This window comes from Phasianus colchicus, chromosome 5, assembly GCF_987193195.1.
Source record: "Phasianus colchicus chromosome 5, bPhaCol1.hap1.1, whole genome shotgun sequence".
NCBI classification, from domain to species: Eukaryota; Metazoa; Chordata; class Aves; order Galliformes; family Phasianidae; genus Phasianus; species Phasianus colchicus.
The window spans coordinates 24,435,186-24,455,988 of NC_143440.1; the positions used below are offsets into that span (position 1 = coordinate 24,435,186).

At 45.9% G+C, this 20,803-nt stretch overlaps 2 protein-coding genes across 11 annotated transcripts in view; both read left to right on the forward strand.

Moving 5' to 3' along the window:
* Nucleotides 1-11,926, forward strand: part of LRP4 (LDL receptor related protein 4) — a 79,793-nt gene extending 67,867 nt beyond the window's left edge. For all 5 annotated transcript variants that reach the window (XM_031593443.2, XM_090140883.1, XM_090140884.1 and 2 more), the window contains exons 26-38: nt 55-217; nt 456-681; nt 1,953-2,256; nt 2,580-2,798; nt 3,015-3,149; nt 3,330-3,438; nt 3,789-3,933; nt 4,431-4,544; nt 4,866-4,983; nt 5,460-5,527; nt 6,137-6,224; nt 6,744-6,885; nt 8,658-11,926. In XM_031593443.2, coding sequence (XP_031449303.2) covers nt 55-217; nt 456-681; nt 1,953-2,256; nt 2,580-2,798; nt 3,015-3,149; nt 3,330-3,438; nt 3,789-3,933; nt 4,431-4,544; nt 4,866-4,983; nt 5,460-5,527; nt 6,137-6,224; nt 6,744-6,885; nt 8,658-8,993 — 2,167 coding nt within the window. In that variant the 3' untranslated portion in view covers nt 8,994-11,926. The remainder of the gene's footprint in view (nt 1-54; nt 218-455; nt 682-1,952; nt 2,257-2,579; nt 2,799-3,014; nt 3,150-3,329; nt 3,439-3,788; nt 3,934-4,430; nt 4,545-4,865; nt 4,984-5,459; nt 5,528-6,136; nt 6,225-6,743; nt 6,886-8,657) is intronic.
* An 856-nt stretch (nt 11,927-12,782) lies between these two features.
* CKAP5 (cytoskeleton associated protein 5) overlaps nt 12,783-20,803 on the forward strand; it is a 45,554-nt gene continuing 37,533 nt past the window's right edge. For 2 of the 6 annotated variants that reach the window (XM_031593445.2, XM_031593449.2), the window contains exon 1: nt 12,783-12,917. The gene's annotated coding sequence lies outside the window, so the exon portion shown is untranslated. The other 4 variants (XM_031593448.2, XM_090140914.1, XM_031593446.2 and 1 more) reach the window with 4 other exon arrangements.

The window sequence follows — 20,803 nt, forward strand, 5'->3', positions numbered from 1 at the left end:
ACTGGAACACAACTTCTGACCTCTATTTCCATAACACTTGCTGCTTTTCCCTAGCTATATGTACTGGACAGACTGGGGTGAGAATGCCAAGCTGGAACGCTCTGGGATGGATGGCTCAGGACGTGTGGTTTTGATCAGCAACAACTTGGGCTGGCCCAACGGACTGGCAGTGGATAAGGCTGGGTCCCAGCTGCTCTGGGCTGACGCACACACTGAGGTCTGATTCTGTTCTTAGGCATTGTTTGTCATTGGATTTGTGGTAGCCTGGAGGCTGTTTTGAAACCCTTGAGCAAGCTGTGGAAAGAACAAGGGGAATATAAGCTTTTTTGAGAGCTTGGGCTCTGGGAGGGTGGAGAGGAATATCATCATTAATTCAGGCTCTGGTTACCACTTGTAGTCATTGTTAGTCATCGGTGTTTTGAGTGTGGGGCTGATGTGCTTGCTTCTTTCTTCAGCGTATTGAGGCTGCTGATCTCAATGGTGCTAATCGCCGCACCCTGCTGTCCCCAGTGCAACACCCCTATGGCCTCACTTTGCTGGACTCTTACATCTATTGGACCGACTGGCAAACTCGCAGCATTCACAGGGCTGACAAGGACAGTGGTGCCAACGTCATCCTAGTGAGGGCAAACCTGCCTGGCCTCATGGACATTCAAGCTGTTGATAGGGCACGGCCCCTAGGTGAGTTGCTAGGCTGTTCCCAAATGAGTAGTGTATGACTGTGGTGACAGTAGCCCTTGAAATCTGTCACTGAAAAGAGTCCTTTGAGGAAGCGTGAGTGATAGAAGTAGAGCACCAGAATCAGTTTTTCTTTTCTTCTTCTCTCTTGTGTAACTATTTTTAAACTTTTTCCTGTTTATCCAGCTCCATAGGTCTGTTGTTTATTTCTTACTGCACTCCTTTCTTCCCCTTCATTCCATTTCCTACACTGGATTGTACAGACAGTCTCATTCTCACACATGTCAGGGCCTTTTTTTAAGAGGACTGAATGAGTCATGCCATGTTACACTTCACCTGAGTCTACTGGGAATGGACTCTCTCTTTTTTAACTCCAAAAGATGCTCATTCCTCTTAAGCTCATTGTTGAAACCTTAGTTCTAGTAGTTTTTTTGCCCAGCCATTGCAGGCTTCATCTTCTTTGTTCTACAAAATCAATGTTTCTTTAGCTGATATTAGTATAGCATACTTTCAAACTATTCTGTGCTAGAGCCAGATTCTTTAAGTTACTCTCTGGGGATCCTATACAACCTCCTCTTGCCTCCTTGTTCTTGAGTCTGAATTGCTGCTTTATTTCAGTGGAATTTCCCCAGTGCGTACTTCTACAGAAAACTCCGTACTGCTTCTGCTGTAGCTGCTAACAGTAGAACATTGCTCTTGACAAATAACTTTACGGTATAACTTCAAGCTATTAGAAGCTCCAGCCATCATATATCCTGGTTATTTTTCCCCCACTCTACTCCTTTTGGGCTTCTCCTCCTATTCCCTGCACCTTCTGTGCTTATCCACTCCAAACAAATATGTGCTGGTTTTTCAATTTAAAAAAAACAACAGCAAAACCCTAAGACATGACCCTAATATGTCAAACACTTGCAACAGGCTTCTCTGATGCCTTTGTTTGTTTGTCACTATGCGCAGCTAACTTGAAACAGAAGCTTCTTTGTCAGCCTGGCCTCTGGTGCATTGTCGTGCTGCTTCTTCACAGGGTGAGATCTTTCAGTCAGCATTATTTCATTGCAGCTATAATAAAGATCAGCTGCAATTCTGTGAATCTATCAGCATTTGGCCTGTTCTTTTTCCAAGAGAAAATTATGAAGAGCTGTAGATTCTCAGAGAGGCTACAGTTAGGATGAATTCAACTGCTAGCAGGTTATGCATGTATGTAGCCTTTAAAATTAAGCTTTGGTCTCTTGGAAACACATTGATCCTAAAACTGTGCTTTCCCACTTCTCAAGGCTTTAATAAATGTGGAGTTCGTAACGGTGGCTGCTCCCACCTTTGCTTGCCTCACCCCACTGGATTTTCCTGTGCCTGCCCCACTGGCATCCAGCTGAAGCGAGATGAGCAGACATGTGACTCTTCTCCAGAGACCTACCTGCTTTTCTCTAGCCGTGCTTCCATTCGTCGTATCTCGCTGGATACCAGTGACCACACAGATGTGCACATCCCTGTCCCTGAGCTGAACAATGTCATTTCTCTGGACTATGACAGTGTGGATGGCAAGATTTACTACACAGATGTTTTTCTTGATGTCATCAGGTGAGTGCCGATGATCTACTTGGCCACTGCCCAGGTCACCTGGCTGTGTGTGCTGGCTGTGCCACAGCAAGCTGTGGTGTGCCATTAAGTTGAGGGGACCATGAGATGCTGTCAATATACCACTGCTCACACCTAGTTTGTGGCACACAACATCATATGTACTGTTGAACTAAATGCTGAAGGTGTATTTAACCTCCTGGAGATTATGGGGAAAAAGATATTTGGGAAGTAGCAGCATGTGGTTAGGGGGACTTCCTTGTGTGCTCACCATCAGGAACTATCCACTCCTCACTACCATCCACTTATCTTTTATTTCCATCCAGGCGGTCTGATCTGAATGGCAGCAACATGGAAACTGTTATTGGTCAGGGCCTGAAGACTACAGATGGTCTGGCAGTGGACTGGGTTGCTAGGAACCTCTACTGGACAGACACAGGACGCAATACTGTTGAAGTAGCTAGACTGGATGGGAGCTCCAGGAAAGTGCTGATCAACAACAGTCTGGATGAACCCCGAGCCATTGCTGTCTTTCCCAAGAAGGGGTAGGTATGGAGTATTGGGGGGACAGGGAGAATGGCGGTACAGAGGCAGGTTGGAGGGGGAGGATGTAAGTGGAAAAACAGATGTGCTGTCTGCACCTGTAGGCACGTGAGCTTTTTTTGAAACTGAAGAATGTGGCAATTTAATTGGTAAATAAAATTTTCAGTAGGTTGAGTAAAATGTTCTTACCTTGTTGCATTTGCTTTTTATCTCATTAGGTACCTCTTCTGGACAGATTGGGGTCACGTTGCTAAAATTGAACGGGCAAACTTGGATGGTTCTGAACGTAAAATCCTGATCAACACTGACCTAGGATGGCCAAATGGCTTGACCTTGGATTATGACACCAGAAGGTCAGTGAAATAATTTGCTTTACCTGTATGGAATTAAGAAACGTAATGAATTTTCTTTAGCTTTCCTAGCTTGGTTTCATGAGGTAATTTATTCTGTCCAATCCATCTTGGCTAGAAAATGGCTAGAAAGTGAAAAGGAATTGCATAGGTGGAAGCTCATCTCTTGCCCTGTTCCTCCAGGATATACTGGGTGGATGCGCATCTTGATCGCATTGAGAGTTGTGATCTCAATGGGAAGCTACGGCAAGTGCTGGTCAGCCAGGTGTCACATCCCTTTGCTCTGACACAGGTAAAAAGATTTCCCCCCCATGCTGCTAACATTCTCTCTGCTGTGTTGATGAGTTTGGACAGTAGTGGAGTGTGGGGATAAGCAACTGTTGTAGTCTGTGGTAAACAAAGACAGCTGAGGGGCTAATAGCTACACTTCGGTGGAGTTAACAGGACAAGGTTTGTCTGAAAATGTGTAGGGTGTAGATAGTTGTCATCTTTATAAGAAGGGCTTGAGAAGGTCTTTCTTTGGGCCTTCTGCCACTGGGATATGTTTTTGATGGGTATTCTGTGTCTACGTGGCTAAACATCTTAATGGTTCTGATTTTTTTTTTTTTTCTTTTTTTCCCTCCATGCTATCTCCCTGAGTAGCAGGATAGATGGATATATTGGACTGACTGGCAAACCAAGTCTATACAGAGAGTGGACAAATACTCTGGGCGGAACAAAGAGACAGTCCTGGCCAATGTTGAGGGGCTGATGGATATCATTGTGGTTTCCCCTCAAAGACAGACAGGTAAATAGGAGGGCCTTCATTTGGGCAAATGATAAATGTATGCAAAAGGAAAATCTAGAACTACTGTGCTATTGTAGATGTCAAGTGAAGTTGGTGTCTTTCCTTGGATGTAAACTGTTAATGTGTCTTGTGCACATGCATGTTTTTTCTAACCATGACATTTCAACCAAGTACGTCTTGACTATATTCTCTTACAGCTTTGATCAGCAAACATCACTTTCTGTATTATTCATCTGACACTGTGTTAAAGGCAGAGTAACGTAAGCTCATTTTTAACTGTGGTGACTGGGCTGCTCTCTATTGATTTCCAGTGCCTTCCTATCAAGTTTGTCTCGCTATTGTCACAGATTTCTTAGCAATCAGATGTAGGGCATATACCAGAGGATAGTAATTTGCTGCATTTCTAGGAAGTGTCTGCCTGAGCAGGAAAAAAGCTGCTGCTCTGAGTCCCTATTCAGATAGCTGCAAGAAATTTAATTTTTTTTTTTTCCTTCCAGGTACTAATGCTTGTGGAGTGAACAATGGAGGCTGCACTCACCTCTGCTTTGCCAGAGCTTCTGACTTTGTCTGTGCATGCCCAGATGAACCAGATGGGCGACCCTGTTCTACTGGTGAGTTTTGTGAGCATCACTTGAGTACTAGCTTCCACAGGAGCCATTGCCACTATTTATGCATCAATCATTCATCTATGGCAACCAGAGCTTCTGAAGCTCTCCAGTACAAGAACTTGTGCAAGCCTTTTCTTAAAGTAAGACTGCTGTGAGCAACAGAGCTTTTTTCTGTCCTTTTTGCTGACGAGTTGGGCTTGCAATGGGAAAGCTGCTTATACAAGTTCTTATGCTTCCCATTTCAGAATCTCGCTATAGCTTACCAGACTTGTTCACCTATTCCACAAAGGTGGGGTCCTGTTTTATTTTTCTGTGTTGTCTTAGTTCCTGGTGTGGTGCCCTTTGGTCCTGAAATCACCAGTGAGAGAAGTCAGACACCACCTGACAGAATAGGTACCTCAACAACCAAGCCTCTTACATCTCTGGAAGAAGAGGAAGGAAAGTAAGTAATCTTGTTCTCTTGGAATTGGGATGTGAAAGTTATTGTTTGTGCAAGTTCAAGCCCTCTCTAGCTGTCCCTACCCAAAAGCGGTTATTCCAGCTCCAGACCAGACACAATGAAGAGTTAGAATCCTCCTGAGTCCATGCCATTCATTTGATTTATTTATCAACTCCTAGGTTCTTAAAATTAGAGAAGACAGCAGTCTGTGGCATTTTTTCTGCAAATTCCCTACAGCTTGCTATTTCTACTGCCCAGGGGAAAAAAAAAAAGTATACTGGAGAAGAAAAAGGAAGGCTTTTGTTGTTGAATCGGAAGTGTAAGGAATTTCAGTGCTAGCCTGACCCATTCTGTTTTTTGATACCTTTGGTACTTCTTTTAGTAACAGAATACTCCAGGAATTGGCCTCAAAGATCCTCATGGGTCCCTACCAACCTTGGTTATTCTATGATTTCTAATTGTGTCCTTTTGTCATTCAGCTGCTCTGACAAAGACGCCAGGCGAGGCTTGTGTACTCATGCCAATGAGGCAGTGTTGGCAACAATGGGTGAGTTCCTTGTCTTTACTCTCCTACACCAGTATTCTTCCAGATGTGTCCAGAGCATTCTAGTCCATAGTGTTTGAAACGACAACTTCTGAAAATCAAACTTGAATTTCTCCAATGCCTTCTGTGCAAAGTGTGTCTGAAAATGGACATCAGTCATAAACATTCACTAGCCTATATGGGAGCTTTTCACACTGAAGTATCATCTGAAATAATACTATTTTCTGTTTTGATCCCCTACGTCATCCACTGGGCTCTCGCTACTAATGCTACCCCACCTCAGTATCCTCTTTGTGTTTGTCTGAGGGTGGTAGTTGGGATAATGGTTTCCCACTGCAGGAGTAACCTGTCAGCAAGGAAGTCCAACTCATCTTTATTCAACAGCTTTACAAATATCATGATGCCCCTGGTTTGCTGGGACCTGCGTGGGAAGTAGGGCTTTGTTCATATCACACCAAACCAAAGCTTTTGCTAAAGCTCAGCATGCTGATGTTTTGCTTCACATACTTGCATACGGTTTTTATAGTTCTGTATGAGGTGTTACATTGATGTCAGTGTTGTCCAGTGGAAGCTAAGAAGAGTGTATAACATACCCTTGCTGTTCTCTTTCAGGTGAGGGACTGCATGTTAGCTACATCATTGGAGGCCTTCTCAGCATCTTGTTCATTTTGCTGCTTATTGCTTCTTTAATCATATATAGGTGAGTGATATTTTTCCCTCTCTTGGACCATAGTAAAATCTAGCCTTTTTAGGAGCAGAAAGCTGCTAAAGAGCACTTTGTCTTTCCTTATTGTCATTTACAATCCATTTGTTCTCATTTGGAACTGTTGATGTTTGATGAATTGATTAGCATGGTTTGCTTCCTGTCCCTTTGAAATGTTGGATATGCCCCTACTGTGTATTTTTGAAGCCTTATTAGCTAAATTTTCTGCAGAGAGCTTAGGTTTAAGGAAAGGGATGTGTGATAATTCATATCTCAGTACATGTGTGAACTCACGTGTTCTCTGCCAGGTAGCCTTTCCAGTAATTGTCAGTATAGCTTTTGTGGTTATATGGCAGTGCCTTGCTGCATTGATAGGTAGTGAGTATACTGGTAGCTAAAGGGCATAGTAAAACCAGCAGTCTGTAGGGCAGTGAAGAATGCTGGAGCTTTCCACTCAGGAACTTCAGATCCTGGCAATAGGGCTCCGGTTTTTTTCTAACACCTCTTTTCCTCCAGGCATAATAAATCCAAGTTCACGGACCCTGGCCTAGGGAACCTAACCTACAGTAATCCCTCGTATCGGACATCTACCCAGGAGGTGAAGATTGAAACAATTCCCAAGCCGACAATGTACAACCAGTTATGCTATAAAAAAGAGGTAGGAGCTGCTACTAAGGACATGGGAACCCAATTCAAGCTGCTGTTAAGTATTATAGGCCTTCATATGGGAAAATGTTGCAGCTTGTTTTGCAGTTAGCATTTACCCTTTAGAACATGGGAGAACAGCTTCAGTAAATTGCTCAGTTAGACTTTTTTTGCATCAACCAGCAGTATTTCTTCTCCAGAACTGCAGTGACTGGTCTTTAGTTCTGTGCTTCTTCCCCACTTCCCCAGTGTCTTGTACTTCAGTAGCCAGCACTCAGTGTGAATGAAGTACAGGCACCAAAGGGAATTGTCTTCCCTGGACACACTCCCAATTGGTGACTCCCCAAAGCAACCTTAGGGCAACAATCAGGAGGGGAGCCAGGCAGCCAGAAAGAATTTGTTAATAAGAATATGACTCCTGGCTTTATGCTGCATGGAAGGGGTGGGACAGGAGAAGAAATGGAGCCCTTAATAAATAAGGCACATGACAGGATCCTCAGAAGTCCAGCTCTTGTGCGTGGCATGATGGAGAGGGTTTAATACACTGTCTTGCAGCACTTAGTTTCTCCTCTTTTTTCTCCTCAGAAGCTTTCCTATCACTCAGATAGTTTTTCATCTTCCCTCTTCTGATTTCCATCTACATCCTCATGTCAGGTATCACTATTCTATGTATGCGTTTGATCCTGCCTCCCTCACTCAATCTCTGCTGTGTAGCTATCCCATACTAATTACTCTTTCATGTTTTTCCATCAGCTTTTATGTCCTTAAGTCAGCTTTACAGTCTGCCAAGAAAGCTGAGGTCATTTTCTATGGTCTTGGCTTTGGCTACGTAGAACGTGAGATCTGAAAAAGATAATTTCTGTACAAGAATTTATGACAGCCTGTTATATTACTTAACTCCTCAAGCAGGGATTGAGGCAAAGCTTATGCAGAGGAGAGTTTTTCCTCACTTTTTTTTCAGACGTAGTATCCAATAGATTTCCCAAACTTTCCTGCAATTTTAGCCTTGTCTATAAAGGGTAACACAGGATGATTTTTCTGGAAATCTAAATCCTTTCCATGATTCTTTTTTATTCTGTTGCTCTTAGATATGGCCAGATGTGTTCTCCCTTCACTTTCTTCCCTGAGTTTATATCAGATGTTTTAATGCTCCTATATGTCAGTGAGCCAAATAAGGCAGATTTCATTACTTGAATCTCAGTGAGGTCCTGCTAGCCCCTGATGAGTTCTGTTGCTTCCCTATAATCTTCTTCCCCTGTATCACGGTGGGACTTAAACTCAACAGTGGTATTCCAACTGTGCTTTACTGAGAGGTGAATCTAGAATGACTCAGACAAAGATATTGCAGACAAATCCATTCCCTAACCCTACCTACTTTTACCATGAAGTCTTCTAGCTGTTCCTGCTTTGCATGGGTTTTTTTGTTTGGTTGTTGTTTTTTGTTCTTTTTTTTTCTCTTTTATTTATTTATTTTGGTTGGGGTTTTTATGCTTGTTTTTGTTCTTGCTCCCTGCTGTCAGGTGTTGTATGTAGCTGAATTAGGAGAGACAGCTCATGCTCATTTCCATTCCACAATTTAGAGGTTCCTGGAGTTTGGAATGAGAGCTCTTGCAGGGAGATGAAACTTAGAACAGGTTCTGCCATTGTCACAGCCAGAGCCAGTGGATGTTTACATGGAGGTCTAGCCTTTCGTCTGCTTCACTGTCTTTGTTCCAGCTCTGCTTTGCTCTTTACCGTATTTTTCCATGGATGTATTATTTTTTCATTCATCTGTCTGCTCCTTAGACTGGTCCTGATCACAGCTACACCAAGGAGAAGATAAAGATTGTGGAGGGGATATGCCTTTTATCCAGTGATGATTCAGAGTGGGATGACCTTAAGCAAATTCGGAGCTCTCGAGGAGGGATTCTCCGGGACCATGTTTGCATGAAGACAGACACAGTCTCTATCCAGGCTAGTTCTGGTTCACTGGATGACACTGAAACTGAGCAGCTGCTACAGGAAGAACAGTCTGAGCGCAGCAGTGTTAACACAGCAGCAGCCACTCCTGAACGGCGTGGCTCACTCCCAGACACAGGCTGGAAACACCAACGCAAGCCCTCCACAGAGAGCGAGGTCTAAAGTACACATTGCTTTAGAAGCGCTTGAACCCTCCCTAGCCTCTGTTCTGCACAATAGAAGACAGGACTCTGCCTGGCAAGCAAGGAAGGGCCCAGAGACTAGTCCCTCATGTGAGGGGCCCAGAGACTGTGACTGCCTTTTAGCAAGGAGCTTGACCAGCTGTGCTGTTGTGGTTGATGAGGGAGGATGGGTGGGTTGGATGGAACCCAGAGACCCTTTCGGCTCATTTTCACTGTGTCTGTGGTTTATTTATATGTTCTCTTTTCTTGGAAGCTGCCGTTTTAACTTTTGCAGTAACTCCTCTGGCCTGAATCTGGTCCAGATGCTGAGTTCTCTGGCAACCTGCAAGTCCTATGCTGTCCAGCTCACAGTCAATGCCCATGAAGAGAGCACAGCTGCCATGATGCTAGCTCCTGGTCACAGAAGTTCCCCTAATCATTCCATCAGTAGTAGCACTCTTCAAGGCTTTATGCTGTGGGGGCTGTGCTTGGAGAGATGTCTTGGAATATGTGGGATGTACTCTGGGGCTCAAGGGGACAGTGGCACAGCATCGGGGCATAAAGAGGGTAACCACAGTTGTTGCAACGACCCACTTCATGGAAGCATCACTGCTTACGTTCCCATCTGCTAGTAAAAACTTTAAGGAATTCTCAGATTGGAGCACAGTGTCTGTTGCTGGCAGTGGGCACTGCTCCTATTCTCCCCTTTCTCACTGAAAAATGTTTCTACTCCAGAAAATAAGTCAGCAAGTGGCCCTTTCAGGACTGCTCCCGGTGGGTGCAGGAGTCAAGAGTGCTGTACTTGAGGAAAGAATGTTCTTAGTTCTAGATGGTTAATGGGAGGAAATTAATCTCAAATGAATCTCAGCCAGATCTAAATTTTACTCTTGCCTTTTTTTTTTTTTTTTTTTAATTTGCTAAATCTCCATTGGTCCCAGTTCTGCAAGATCTCAGTTCTCTTGGCCTTTATGATTTTTATTTTTTTTTTTAATTTTTTTTTCCCATAATGAGGAGAAAAAAGATGATTCCTAGGATGAGTTTCCCTCAGGGGAATCCTCAGTCAGGAGCTGCTTTATTACAAGGCTGAGCCCATTTGACCTAGAATAGGAGACAATAGTCACAGAGCTGCAAGGGCTATTTTAATATAGTTGTTTATCAAAGAGAATGACACTTTAAGTAAGCTCTAGTGTTACTACTAAATAGCTCTCCTTGCAAAGACATTTTTTCCCATCAGCTGTGCAAGCCTCGGTTATTCTCTGGCCTCCAAAGCCTTTATCCTCTAGAGGGTAAAGGTAATGCTACGCTTGCAGTTGTCCCCAGCAGCAGCTGGAGCTTGCTCAAGGCCTACTGCCACTTTTTCATACTCCCGTGACTTCCTATTATCTATTTCTTTCGGTGGGAAAAAAGAGAAAATCTCTGGACATTCCTTCAAAAGTGAGATTTCTATCAATCCCTCAAGTCACGTGGATGCTATCATGGTAAAATACTAAGTGTTAAGGCAGATATTTGGAAGCAGAACTTTCCAGTGAGGAATCTCCCACAGCAGACTGTGACCTCTTTGTCTCCTAGAAAGAAGCCAAGTACATTCCCACCCATGATGGAAGGAGAGCAAAGCATGCAGTAGGAGTACAGGAGAGGATGCATCCTCTCCTGTGCAGTATTTTTCCAGCTATTAAAAAAAGGAAAATCAATCCTATTCAACTCTAATCTTGTTCGTATGCTAACAGTCCTGCAGCTCCTGAAAACATGATGGTTGTCAGCAGGTTGGCTGTACTTTTTATACCAGAGGTAGCTTTGCAGCAAGGTAAAGGTTGCAATTTTAACCTGGCTGGGTGGCATAAACTCTGTTTATAACTGCACCATTGGGCTGACTGGTGTATATTCCTGTGGAAAATGAACTGGAGCTAAGGCTTGGAAAATTCTGTGTTAATGTGGAACTCTTCCCTACTCCCAGAGGGGTATTGTTTTTTAAATTAGATTTTTTATTTAATTATTTATTTGATTGACTCCAGCCTGGGAAACATTGTTTTTGTTGGGCAGGGGCACTTCTGGATTGAGATGTGGACTCGACTGGGAGCTGAGAAAGGATTACATATCACTGACACACATCTGGCCTGTCTGGGCTGCCGCACACAGGGGCATCAAAGGCTCAAGCGTAGGCAGGCGAATTGGTTTGAAGAGAAGCCACGTACAGGGGTGGAGGCATTAGAAGTGGGATGTGCAGGTGGATGGAGGAACTGTTATTTTTTGTTTGTTTCTTCTCCCTCCCTTCCAAATACCTTTTGTGCACCAAACTCTTGAGGTGGGAGGGGGGTGGAGGGAAACATCTGCCTGACAGCTGAAATAGTTGCTATCTGAGTTACAAGAGCAGAATGGAAAGGAAAACCCAGTCAGTCCTTTCAACAGCTGATGGTGCTTGTGATCTCCACTGTAGTATATTCTCTGCTGCTGCTTAGGAGGGACGCTGCACACTCCAGCCCAGCAACCATTCATAACTGCTCTCTGCTCTCTTCCGGAATCAAATATGGCAAAAAAAGGAGCAACTGAATGTCCCCTAGCCTCTCCTCCCCAAGCGAGGTGGGCAGAAATTAAGTTTCTTTATCCTGAAGTATGGAGAAAGTCCCAGTAAGATGCTGCCTGCTGGGGGGTATACCACGTTTCCCCATTCTGTGGAGGAAAAGACCTTCATTGCACTTAGGCTGTTACGAATGTAAAAAGGCCGCTGGAGGATGATCTCTTGAGCACTGATTTACTGTGTACAAAGCAAACCTCTCTCCTGTCTGTCCCGAGATAACGTCCGTGATTTCCCTGTGTTCCTGTGTAATGATTTTAATGTTACTCACTGGAGACATCAGAATTTCTGGAGTTATTTAACCACTGTGTTCAGTATTTTAGGGGTTGATGATAATTTAATATAAATTTAGCTTTTCTTAACCACTCTGCCTGGCTTTTGGTTGTGAATCGTGCATGGTATTTGGACTCCCCTTTGAAAGAGGAGCTCCCAGCTCTGTTTACACAGAACCCCAACAGTACTTCATTTCGGAGGAACAGGAAGGGTACAAATGGATCTGGGTTGTCCTCATAACCGGATTGTAGCACACAATCTGCCACTAATGCCTCAAAGCAAGGGCCAGGCAGCTATGCTCACTTGCACATTTCCACACGCTCTCGCTCTGCCCCAACCTGCTATTTTTGTTAGCATTTTAACATGGCAGCAGCCTAGGAGCATAACCCTCTTTTTTGAAAGGAATTTAAGAGCACTGTGGTCTCCAACACTGTATGCCACAGGAATCTGTGGTTGTTTTGTGCCTCCGCCAACTAGAAAATGTAGCTTTGAAGAAGAGGTGATTTTCATCTCTTAGAGTTTTTGTTCAAGAACACGGAAGGCTGAACAACGACTGAAATGCTCGGAAATAACCATTCTGCAGTACTACTGCTCACCCGCTGCTCCCTTCTGCCCAGCTCTGATGGAAATAAGTACCAACACGATTTCAAATGCTTTAGTTTTATTGCTGCCCGTCCTTACCCACAGATGACACACAGTGTAGAAGCGGCACAAGGGGCCACGCCTCCCTCAGGCCGCTTCCAGCCGCGCTCCTTTACCTTAGAGTCACCGTCTCTACCTCACCCCGAGGCTGCCCCTCCCCACCTCGGCCAGGAGCAGACTCGTCTACCCCGCGCCCCCGGCAGCGGGTCCGACCTGCTCCCGGCAGTGCGCCATCCTGACCCGGCCCGGCAGTGCGCGGAGCACGCGTCCCTGCTGTCCAATTCAAACGGACCAATCAAGCGCGCTCTTGCGGGAGGGGGCGGGGCTGTCGGCGGCCAATGGGCGGCGAGGACACTGGGAGGTGCGGGCGGTGTTAGCGATTTCAAACCGCGCTGAGCAGCGGCCGGACACTCGCCGCGCCCGACCTGCAGGGCCCAGGTGAGAACCGCCCCTTGTTTGGCTTCTGTCGCGGGGGCCGCTTCCTTTCCTGTGTCGGTCGCCACGCTTCCGGACCCGCTGGCCGCTGTGGTAGGCCTCCGTTCTCTGTTGGGCCTGGGCTCCCGACCCCGTGAGGGGGCTGGGGCAGAGGCGTGGTCCGTGGTGGCCTCCCGTGGGAGCGGGCCGGGCTTGGGGGATTCATCCGAGCCGCTTTCGTGACCAGAGGGAAGGCGATGGTTGACGGGGGGGCCGCGGCCTGTGCTGCAGGGCTGTGAGGGGAGCCAGGGAGGCCGGGGATTGCTGGGCCGGGCTGGGCCGGCGTGTCCCTGAACCCGCTAAAGGAGGCTGTACGTGGAGGTGATTTTGTTTGCATAACAGCCTCGGGTAACGTTCCCTCAGGTGAGGATGGTCTTAAATGCAGATGCCTTCGTGGCTTTTGCTTTCTGAAGCCCTGGCACTGGGTTCAGGTGTTGGTCTGGGATCTCTTGTGTCCCTCGTCTGAAGGTGCTTTCTGCATAGCCTCTTGTAGCACTCTCAAGGTGGGGCTGGCAGGAGTGTGGGGATCCCCACCATTCTCCTGCATTGTTGGATTCTGAGTCAAAGTCCTGTCATCCCTCTCTAGGCAGGAGCTTTCAGGTTGCTGTGTAGGGGGTTTTCCTCCTGAATTTGGAGCTTTGTTGATGAGTGACCCACAGTGTTGAATAGCAGTGCTGGGGAATAGAAATTCTGTGCAGCACAAGCTGACTCTATCTCTGCTATTTAAAAAACAATGGAAGCTGCACATAACCCTAAACTCATGTGCTGTAACTTTCTATTTGGGTTTTTCTTCAGTATGTATTAGCTATAGAATTATCCTGGGGTTTCCCTTTTTTTTGGCTGATTCTTATTTCGGGTGTTGTATGGTAATACTGAAAGCTGCTTTCTGCAGACAAGAACAGTATGTGTGAATGTTGGGGTGCTGGGCTGCCAGCTATGGAAGAAAGCATGGCTACAGACTTGCAGTGAATGTATCTGTTAGGTTGAAATTGTGAAGCTGTGTGTTCTCAGGTGCTGATAGCGGCTCAAATGTTGAAGTAGTACAAAAAGCTACTAGCTATTGAAACTCCCCAGTAGTATCAAGTCAGAAAGAAGAATGAGGGTGTACAAGCTGTCACTATAACTCTGATGCTTTTGCTCTCTAATACTAGATCAGTTGGTTGTTTGAAGTTAGAATTTAGTTTGACTGTCTCTTTCCCCAAGTTTGGCTTATCTTTCAAATGCTGGTTTTATAGCTTTCCCCCATTTAAAACTTTTATATGCTCTCTTTTTCACCCCCTTTAGATGGTTGCAATAGAGTTACAGCTTTAAGCTACAGAGAGAAATTGATATGTGAAAGCGGTCTCAACAAAAATGGACTGGTTCTGAATGAATTACTGCAGATGTATTTATTGGAGGTAATCCCAAAGAATACGAAATTGGGACTATTAACCAGGGGACCAGCTATGGAAAAGATTATTTGTGACATCTGTACAGAAATATATGAGAACTTGATTTGAGAGTTACAAAGAATTAGTTAATCACACTGCTGGGCTTCCCATTTGCTGTTCTTAATGTTAAAAAACAACAACAACAACAACAAAAACAACTGCATGGTACTGGGTTGCATTCCTGATTCTCATACACATGTGACTTGAGTCTGTGGGGCCTGTATCCATGCTGACTCTTGGCCTCTCCCTCATACAGGCCTGTTATGTGATCTGGGCCTGTATTCTAAAATCCTGGGCTGTGCCGTTGTGCAGCTGAGAGTCTCCTACTGATGCGTGAGCTGTAAGGTCTTGTTCCCCTTTAGCAGTTCCAAAACCTGGTTTCTAGCATATGTTAAGATTTGTTTTTCTCTCATGTGTCTCTTTGGGTGATAAATTTACAGCTGAAATTTACTTGGCATGTTGTGAGCTTTTTCAGTCAATCTTTTTTTTTCTTTGCTATTCTGAGTAATTATCTGCCAACTGCAAGACTGCTGTTCACCCCTTTGATAGGTCGCTTACGTACATCTCAAACAGTGCACACAAATAGAAAATTGATCTGAATGTTTTGTGGAGTAGAGGTAAGCATCCCCAAATGTGAAGTATTTGATTTGAAGACTGTAGTGTGTAGGATATCCAACTTGAAAGACCCTTATGAGGTGTAAATACTTGCAAACCTTGTAATCAGGGATTTTCAGATTTGTGGCCAGCAACTGATTCCCTCTTCTCCCTTGCCATCTCTCCTCTGTTCCATTGTTCCAGTTAGACGTCTCTTTCTGCCTTTTTAAAAGAAACGTGAAAATGAAATGTTTTATGGACAAGTTAGCAATGTAGCGTGAATGGCTTGTGAATTCCTTGCTGGAGCAGGCTAGGATGAGAGCCACGTGCTCCTGCACAGAATGGCTGACTGCAAGCTGTGTGGCTCATAGAGCTGGTGCTGCCATAGGCTGCTCCCGTGTCCTTCTTGTCACATTGGCATTGTGAAGAGTGACGAGGGAAAACCTGGTTCCCTCGTGCTTAAATTAAACGCTGCCTTGCACTAAGCAGCATGCTGGGCCTTCTTGAGATAAAGAGCCTCCTGAACTGACCAAATGCCTGTTGTTTGAGGCTGTCTCTATGACAGCTCGGTTGCTGTGGACGTTGGAGGTTGGAAAGCAGAAGCGGTGGTGCGTGTTTGTTCCTCTGTGTTGTAGGGCTGAGATGGATGAAAAAGGAACTTAAATTATTCGGTGGGGTGCGGAGCAGCCGCTGCTGCGGCTGTTCTTCATCTAGCTAAGATGAGGTCTGAAGGAGCACGGCCTCGCGTCGTGCATCTGACTCCCTGGGGAGGAAGCTGTCGGCACGGGGTTTCCACCATGGCAGCTCCTCCTCGGTTGCTACTGTCGCTAGAAAAGGCATCTCCGAACGTCAGGTGACGGCTGGAGCGAGCCGATGAATCAGCTCCGCTGGGCGCCGTCATCGCACGGCTGGCGAGCGGCACGAAGCGCGGCGGTGCCGTGGGGCGGCTCGCCGTTCGGAAGGCACGGCGCTTCTCGGCGGCGGGCCTCGTTCTCCCGTCAGGCCGACGGCCCGAGGGACCGCCCCGCGAGGGACACCGGGCCGTGCCCGCCCGTTTCGGCGTTGACCTCCTTTCCGCCGGCGCGGGGCCGCGGGCGCCGAAGGCGATGACTCGCGAGGGCGGCGGGCTCCGCGACCCGGGCCGTTGACCGCCGCCGGCCCCGGGGAAAAGGGGGGTCGCGGAGGCGCCGGCCGCCCCGGCGCTGCCCTGCCCGCCTTTGTCTGGCCCCGGCGCGGCCCGGCTCCCCGCCCAGGTACGGCCGCGGCGCCCCCGGCCCCGCCCGCCGGCGGGGGAGGCGCTTCCGCCGGGCCGGCCCCTCCGCCCGCCGCCGAGCCGGCGCTGTCAGGTGAGCGGCGCGCGCTGAGCGGTGAGGCGCGGCGGCGGTGTAAACAATGCCGGGCCTGCGGGGCGGCCCGCCGCCCGACGGGAGGGGCCGAGGGCGGGGAGGGAGGCGGGCGGCGGGAGCGGGGCCGGGGGGCCGCGCGGGGGCGGCGGGGCCGCCTTCTGGAAGGTGCCGCGGGTGCGGGGAGGCCGCGGCGGCCGGGGGAGCTCCCGGTGCTTCCCGTGGGGGCCGTCCTCGTCGGCAGCGCGGGCCCTCCTTTTAAGGAGCGTCCTGCCGGCCTCTGCGCGTCTGAGCTTGGGCAGTTCCTTCAGGGAGGGGCGGCGTGCGGCGAGCGGGCGCTGCCCTGCCGCCCTCCCGCTGCCCTGCTGCCGTCCCCCTGCCCCGACGATTACCCCGGGGCTCACGGACGAGCTCCTGCGCTGCCCTTTTCTGCCCACCCCTCTACACCGTAAGATTGGCTTCGCTCCACGCTTACCCGTGTGGTAAGAAATCGCTCCTGGGCAGAAGCAGGAGGCCGGTTTTGACATTAAGATGTTGCTGAGCGTTGAGGCAGGTGAGAGAGAATGCAGTGCCTTTTACTGTCGTATGCCATTTCATTGCTTTCAGTACCTAAAGGGAGCCTACAGACAGGAGGGGAATCAACTCTTTGAAAGGGTAGATAACTGCAGGATGTGGGGAAATGGCTTTAAGTTGAGGGAGGGGAGATTTAGGTTGGATGTCAGGGGGAAATTCTTTACAGAGAGAGTGGTGAGGTGCTGGAACAGGCTGCCCAGAGAGGTTGTGGATGCCCTGTCCCTGGAAGTGTTTAAGGCCAGGTTGGATGGGCCCTGGGCAGCCTGGTCTAGTATTGAATGTTGAGGGTGATGACCCCGCGTGTGGTGGGGGGTTGGAGATTCATGATCCTTGAGGTCCCTTCCAATCCTGGCCGTTCTGTGATTGCTGCTGGAACCGCGGTAAGCTACCCCACAAAGTACCCCGCAGCCTACAAACAATTCTTTTTTGCCTTTTGTTTCTTGCATTTCTCATTATTCTGAGGCCCCCTGTCATTAAGAGCCTTGTGTTTCGCATCTTGATATTGAACCTGCCACCTTCTAAAATCGTAGGAATTTCATGCTGTCTCAGCATCAAACCGCCCTCTGAGTGGTGATGCGTGTGCATTAGTTTTTGAGCTGCTTGTTGCTGCATCTGTAATCAAAAGATAGGTGGACTGAAGCTGGGAGTTATGCTGGCGGTCTGACTGGAAGTTCTTTTGACTCCTGCTTTTACCTCTTTAAGTTTAGGAGTTTTAGCTGGACTTCAGTCTTCCTATGTGGAATTTGCTGAAGCAGCTTACTGCGCTATTTATTTTGCTGGTTGATTAGGCCACACGATTCTTCAATTCACGTATTCATCTGAGTGTTGTTTAAAACAAAGAAACAAAACACGTATGTTATGATTACTTGAGTATTTTAAGCATTTTCCTGTGCTGCATAACACTGTAGCTAATGAGTTTTAATTTAAAGGTTTAATTGGCAAGTACTGTAAAACATGCTGGGCTAAACTTCTGAGACAGTGGAACTTCATATGTTGAGAGGCAAAGAGAGAATATGACCCCAAACTGCCATTAAACAAATAAAAATTCTTTCTGCTAGCAAAACCATGGGCTATACTGGCACAGAGCTGTCTACAGAGAACTGTTGTCTCAGTGGAAATGAAAATTGTGAAGGTGTATGTTAAAGTATGCACTCTAAGAACACTTCAAACGCAATTTTGCTTGGAAATGGACTGTCTTCAGTGAGTCCCTCAGAGCTTACTCTTTTGGGTAAACCTCCTGAGAAGGCTACTTTGGCATCAAGCCTTCTGATGTTTTAAAAGCTATTCTTGCTTGGCGGTGATGCTTAATAGATGGAAGCGAGCAGGGATAAGTGGACAATTGGTATCAATAAACATCTGGTTTTTGTTTAGCACAAAATGGCTTCCTACTTTGCCTTCCTAGGAAAAAGAAGCTTCATGACAGTGCATAGTGAATCCATAATAAATGTGCTTCAAAAAGAAAAAACAAACGTTTCGGGATATTTATGTCGATGCTTTTCTTAAGTGATGCCCCTGTGCTTTAAAGCTGTAGGGTTGATGCTGTTCAGCCCTTCAGAATTTTAGCACAGAAAGCATTTATTTAGGAGCTGAGTAAGGAACTTTTCAGAGCAGTGTGCGGCTAATCCAAATATTCCCTTAACATCCCTTCCACACATTATCAATGCATTGATGATTTTTTTCCCTTGTAAATTCAGTAACAAATTCTCACTTTACATTTGAACTTGTTGTGTTGCGCTGTCCTGTAGGTATTTTGCTGCTCTTGCATTGTCTCCCTTTGAAAGATATCCTATTCTCTCCTTGATGGCCTTCACTTTCTTATTGCTCCATTGCATGAGTTTGCTGTGCCAAGAACTGTCAGGGAGGATTTGTTGTTCATCTCCATTGCAGATTGCTCAGCTGACTTGCTTTTGTAAATGTTTCATTGACCGCCTTAATAACAACCCTCTCTCACAAAACTGATTTTGGTGCTTCACTTGCTTCAGAGTTCCCGTTCTCTGGATGCTACCAAAATGAGTGCTGTTACTGAAAGACTTATTAATCTTTTTGTTCCGAGTCTGTAAAATTAGTTGTGCTGACAAGTCAGCTATCTAGGTCAAACACTTCATTGCTGCAGACTCACCAGTTGTAACGCAATTTGGCTGCGTTATTGCAGTGTGAGGCTACTTTCTATTTGGGTGTTGAAAAGTAATGAGAAGAGTTGTACATAACTTTGCAGGGAAACTTTTTTAAAGGAAGACTTTTGTTGAGTGTGGGATATTCTTTGAACATTCAGAATGCAGTAACTTAATTGAAGGGAGGATTAACAGTCTGTTGTTCTGCTGAAGGCATGATGCAGGCAGCACAGGAATTCAGGATTAGGGCAGGTGTGAACAGTGATAAGATGGAGAGAATAAATATTTTAAAGAGAGCTCCCCCTCTATGACCATGGAAAAACTGCTGGGCCCAAAGGGATTTGTATGTTGTCAGAGAGGACGTATAATTTTATCCCTATTTTTAGGTGTGAGATTCAGTGCACTCATTTTATAATTGAAGTAATGGTTGTAACTTTTGCAACTAAAAATAGTAGGGAAACTGGCTTGACCAGACTGAAAAGAAAAAAAACTCAAAAAATGAGTGAGAGCATGATACTGTTTTGCCCTCCCTCTTCCCCCATGTAAGAGTGTCTCATGATGGGAAAGAAAATCCAGGATCCTTTTCTTCTACTTTCTGTGAAGGAAGTAGGATATGCAAGTCAGAGGTCACACTTCGGGGCAGTGAACTGTTGTCTGTATGTAAACATTAAAAAAAAAAAAAATTTGGAAATCTATGATGCTTCTGATGTTAGTGCTTGAATTGATTTTAGGGTTGTAAAGAGGTAGTCAATATCCTGCAATAAGATTTTTCCTTGGTAGAGTGGATTTCTGGAGCAAAGGAAATGCTCTTTTTTTACTGCTTATACTGCTTTATTCCTTTTCCTGTTTTATCTGTGATATGTAGTTCTCTTCCTTCTGTTGGTTCCTTATGCTTTCCTTAAGAAAAGGATACAGCCAGGGAACAGCTTGTACATTGCCTTCAAATTTGTGATTAGGTTTGTGAACTACTTCTTACTAAGATCACTATTCTCATCAAGGGCTGTTGTGAGTTTGGGGGAAAGCATTGTGCCTGTTTGTGACTTGCCCCTGCACTGGTGAGGTTGTCCAGTGATTTCTGTACTGATTTCTGTATGTTAAGTTCTATACTGCTACGTTAATTATTCCTAACACAGATGCAGCTTATATTACACGAGACACAGCTTTGTGAGTCTTTCTTAGCTGCAGAGCTAACTTGATTGATAAAGTCTGTTGTTAGAGCTGCATTCATACGAGGGTATTCCTGCATTCTTGACTAGGTGAGCTATTAAAAGAGCTTTTAACATGAATGCAGCTTCATTTTTGCTTGTGGACTGTTGCTTGCCTGGCTTCCCTATTGAGTTAGATTTGCAGGACTTGCTTGTATTAATTTAGACTGAAATTATATTCCTAATCTAGGATTTATCTATCTGTGGAGAATTTGTGTGTACTTCAAATATGAAACACTTTTATCTAAAAACTGTACCATTTTTCTGGCATAGGCTGAATTTACATTACAAATATTATGTTAGCATTGTGTATTTATACACCTTCAGGGATAAATTATTGGATGGTGATGACCACTAGCTCTTGAAATCTTTGTGTATGTGTTTGAAATGGTATGCTGGAATGTGTTACTTCTTACCTGGTTGATTTAATTTGCTTCTGCAGTGTTGTGAGCTGTCTCAGTGCTGCTGATACTTGCATGTCTAAGATGGTCATTGAGCCTGAGGTCTCATCTCTCATGCCCTAGTGGTCAATGTTACTATTTTAATTAAGAGAGAGGGATAAAGCACTTCTATGACCTTGAACAAGTAATGTTT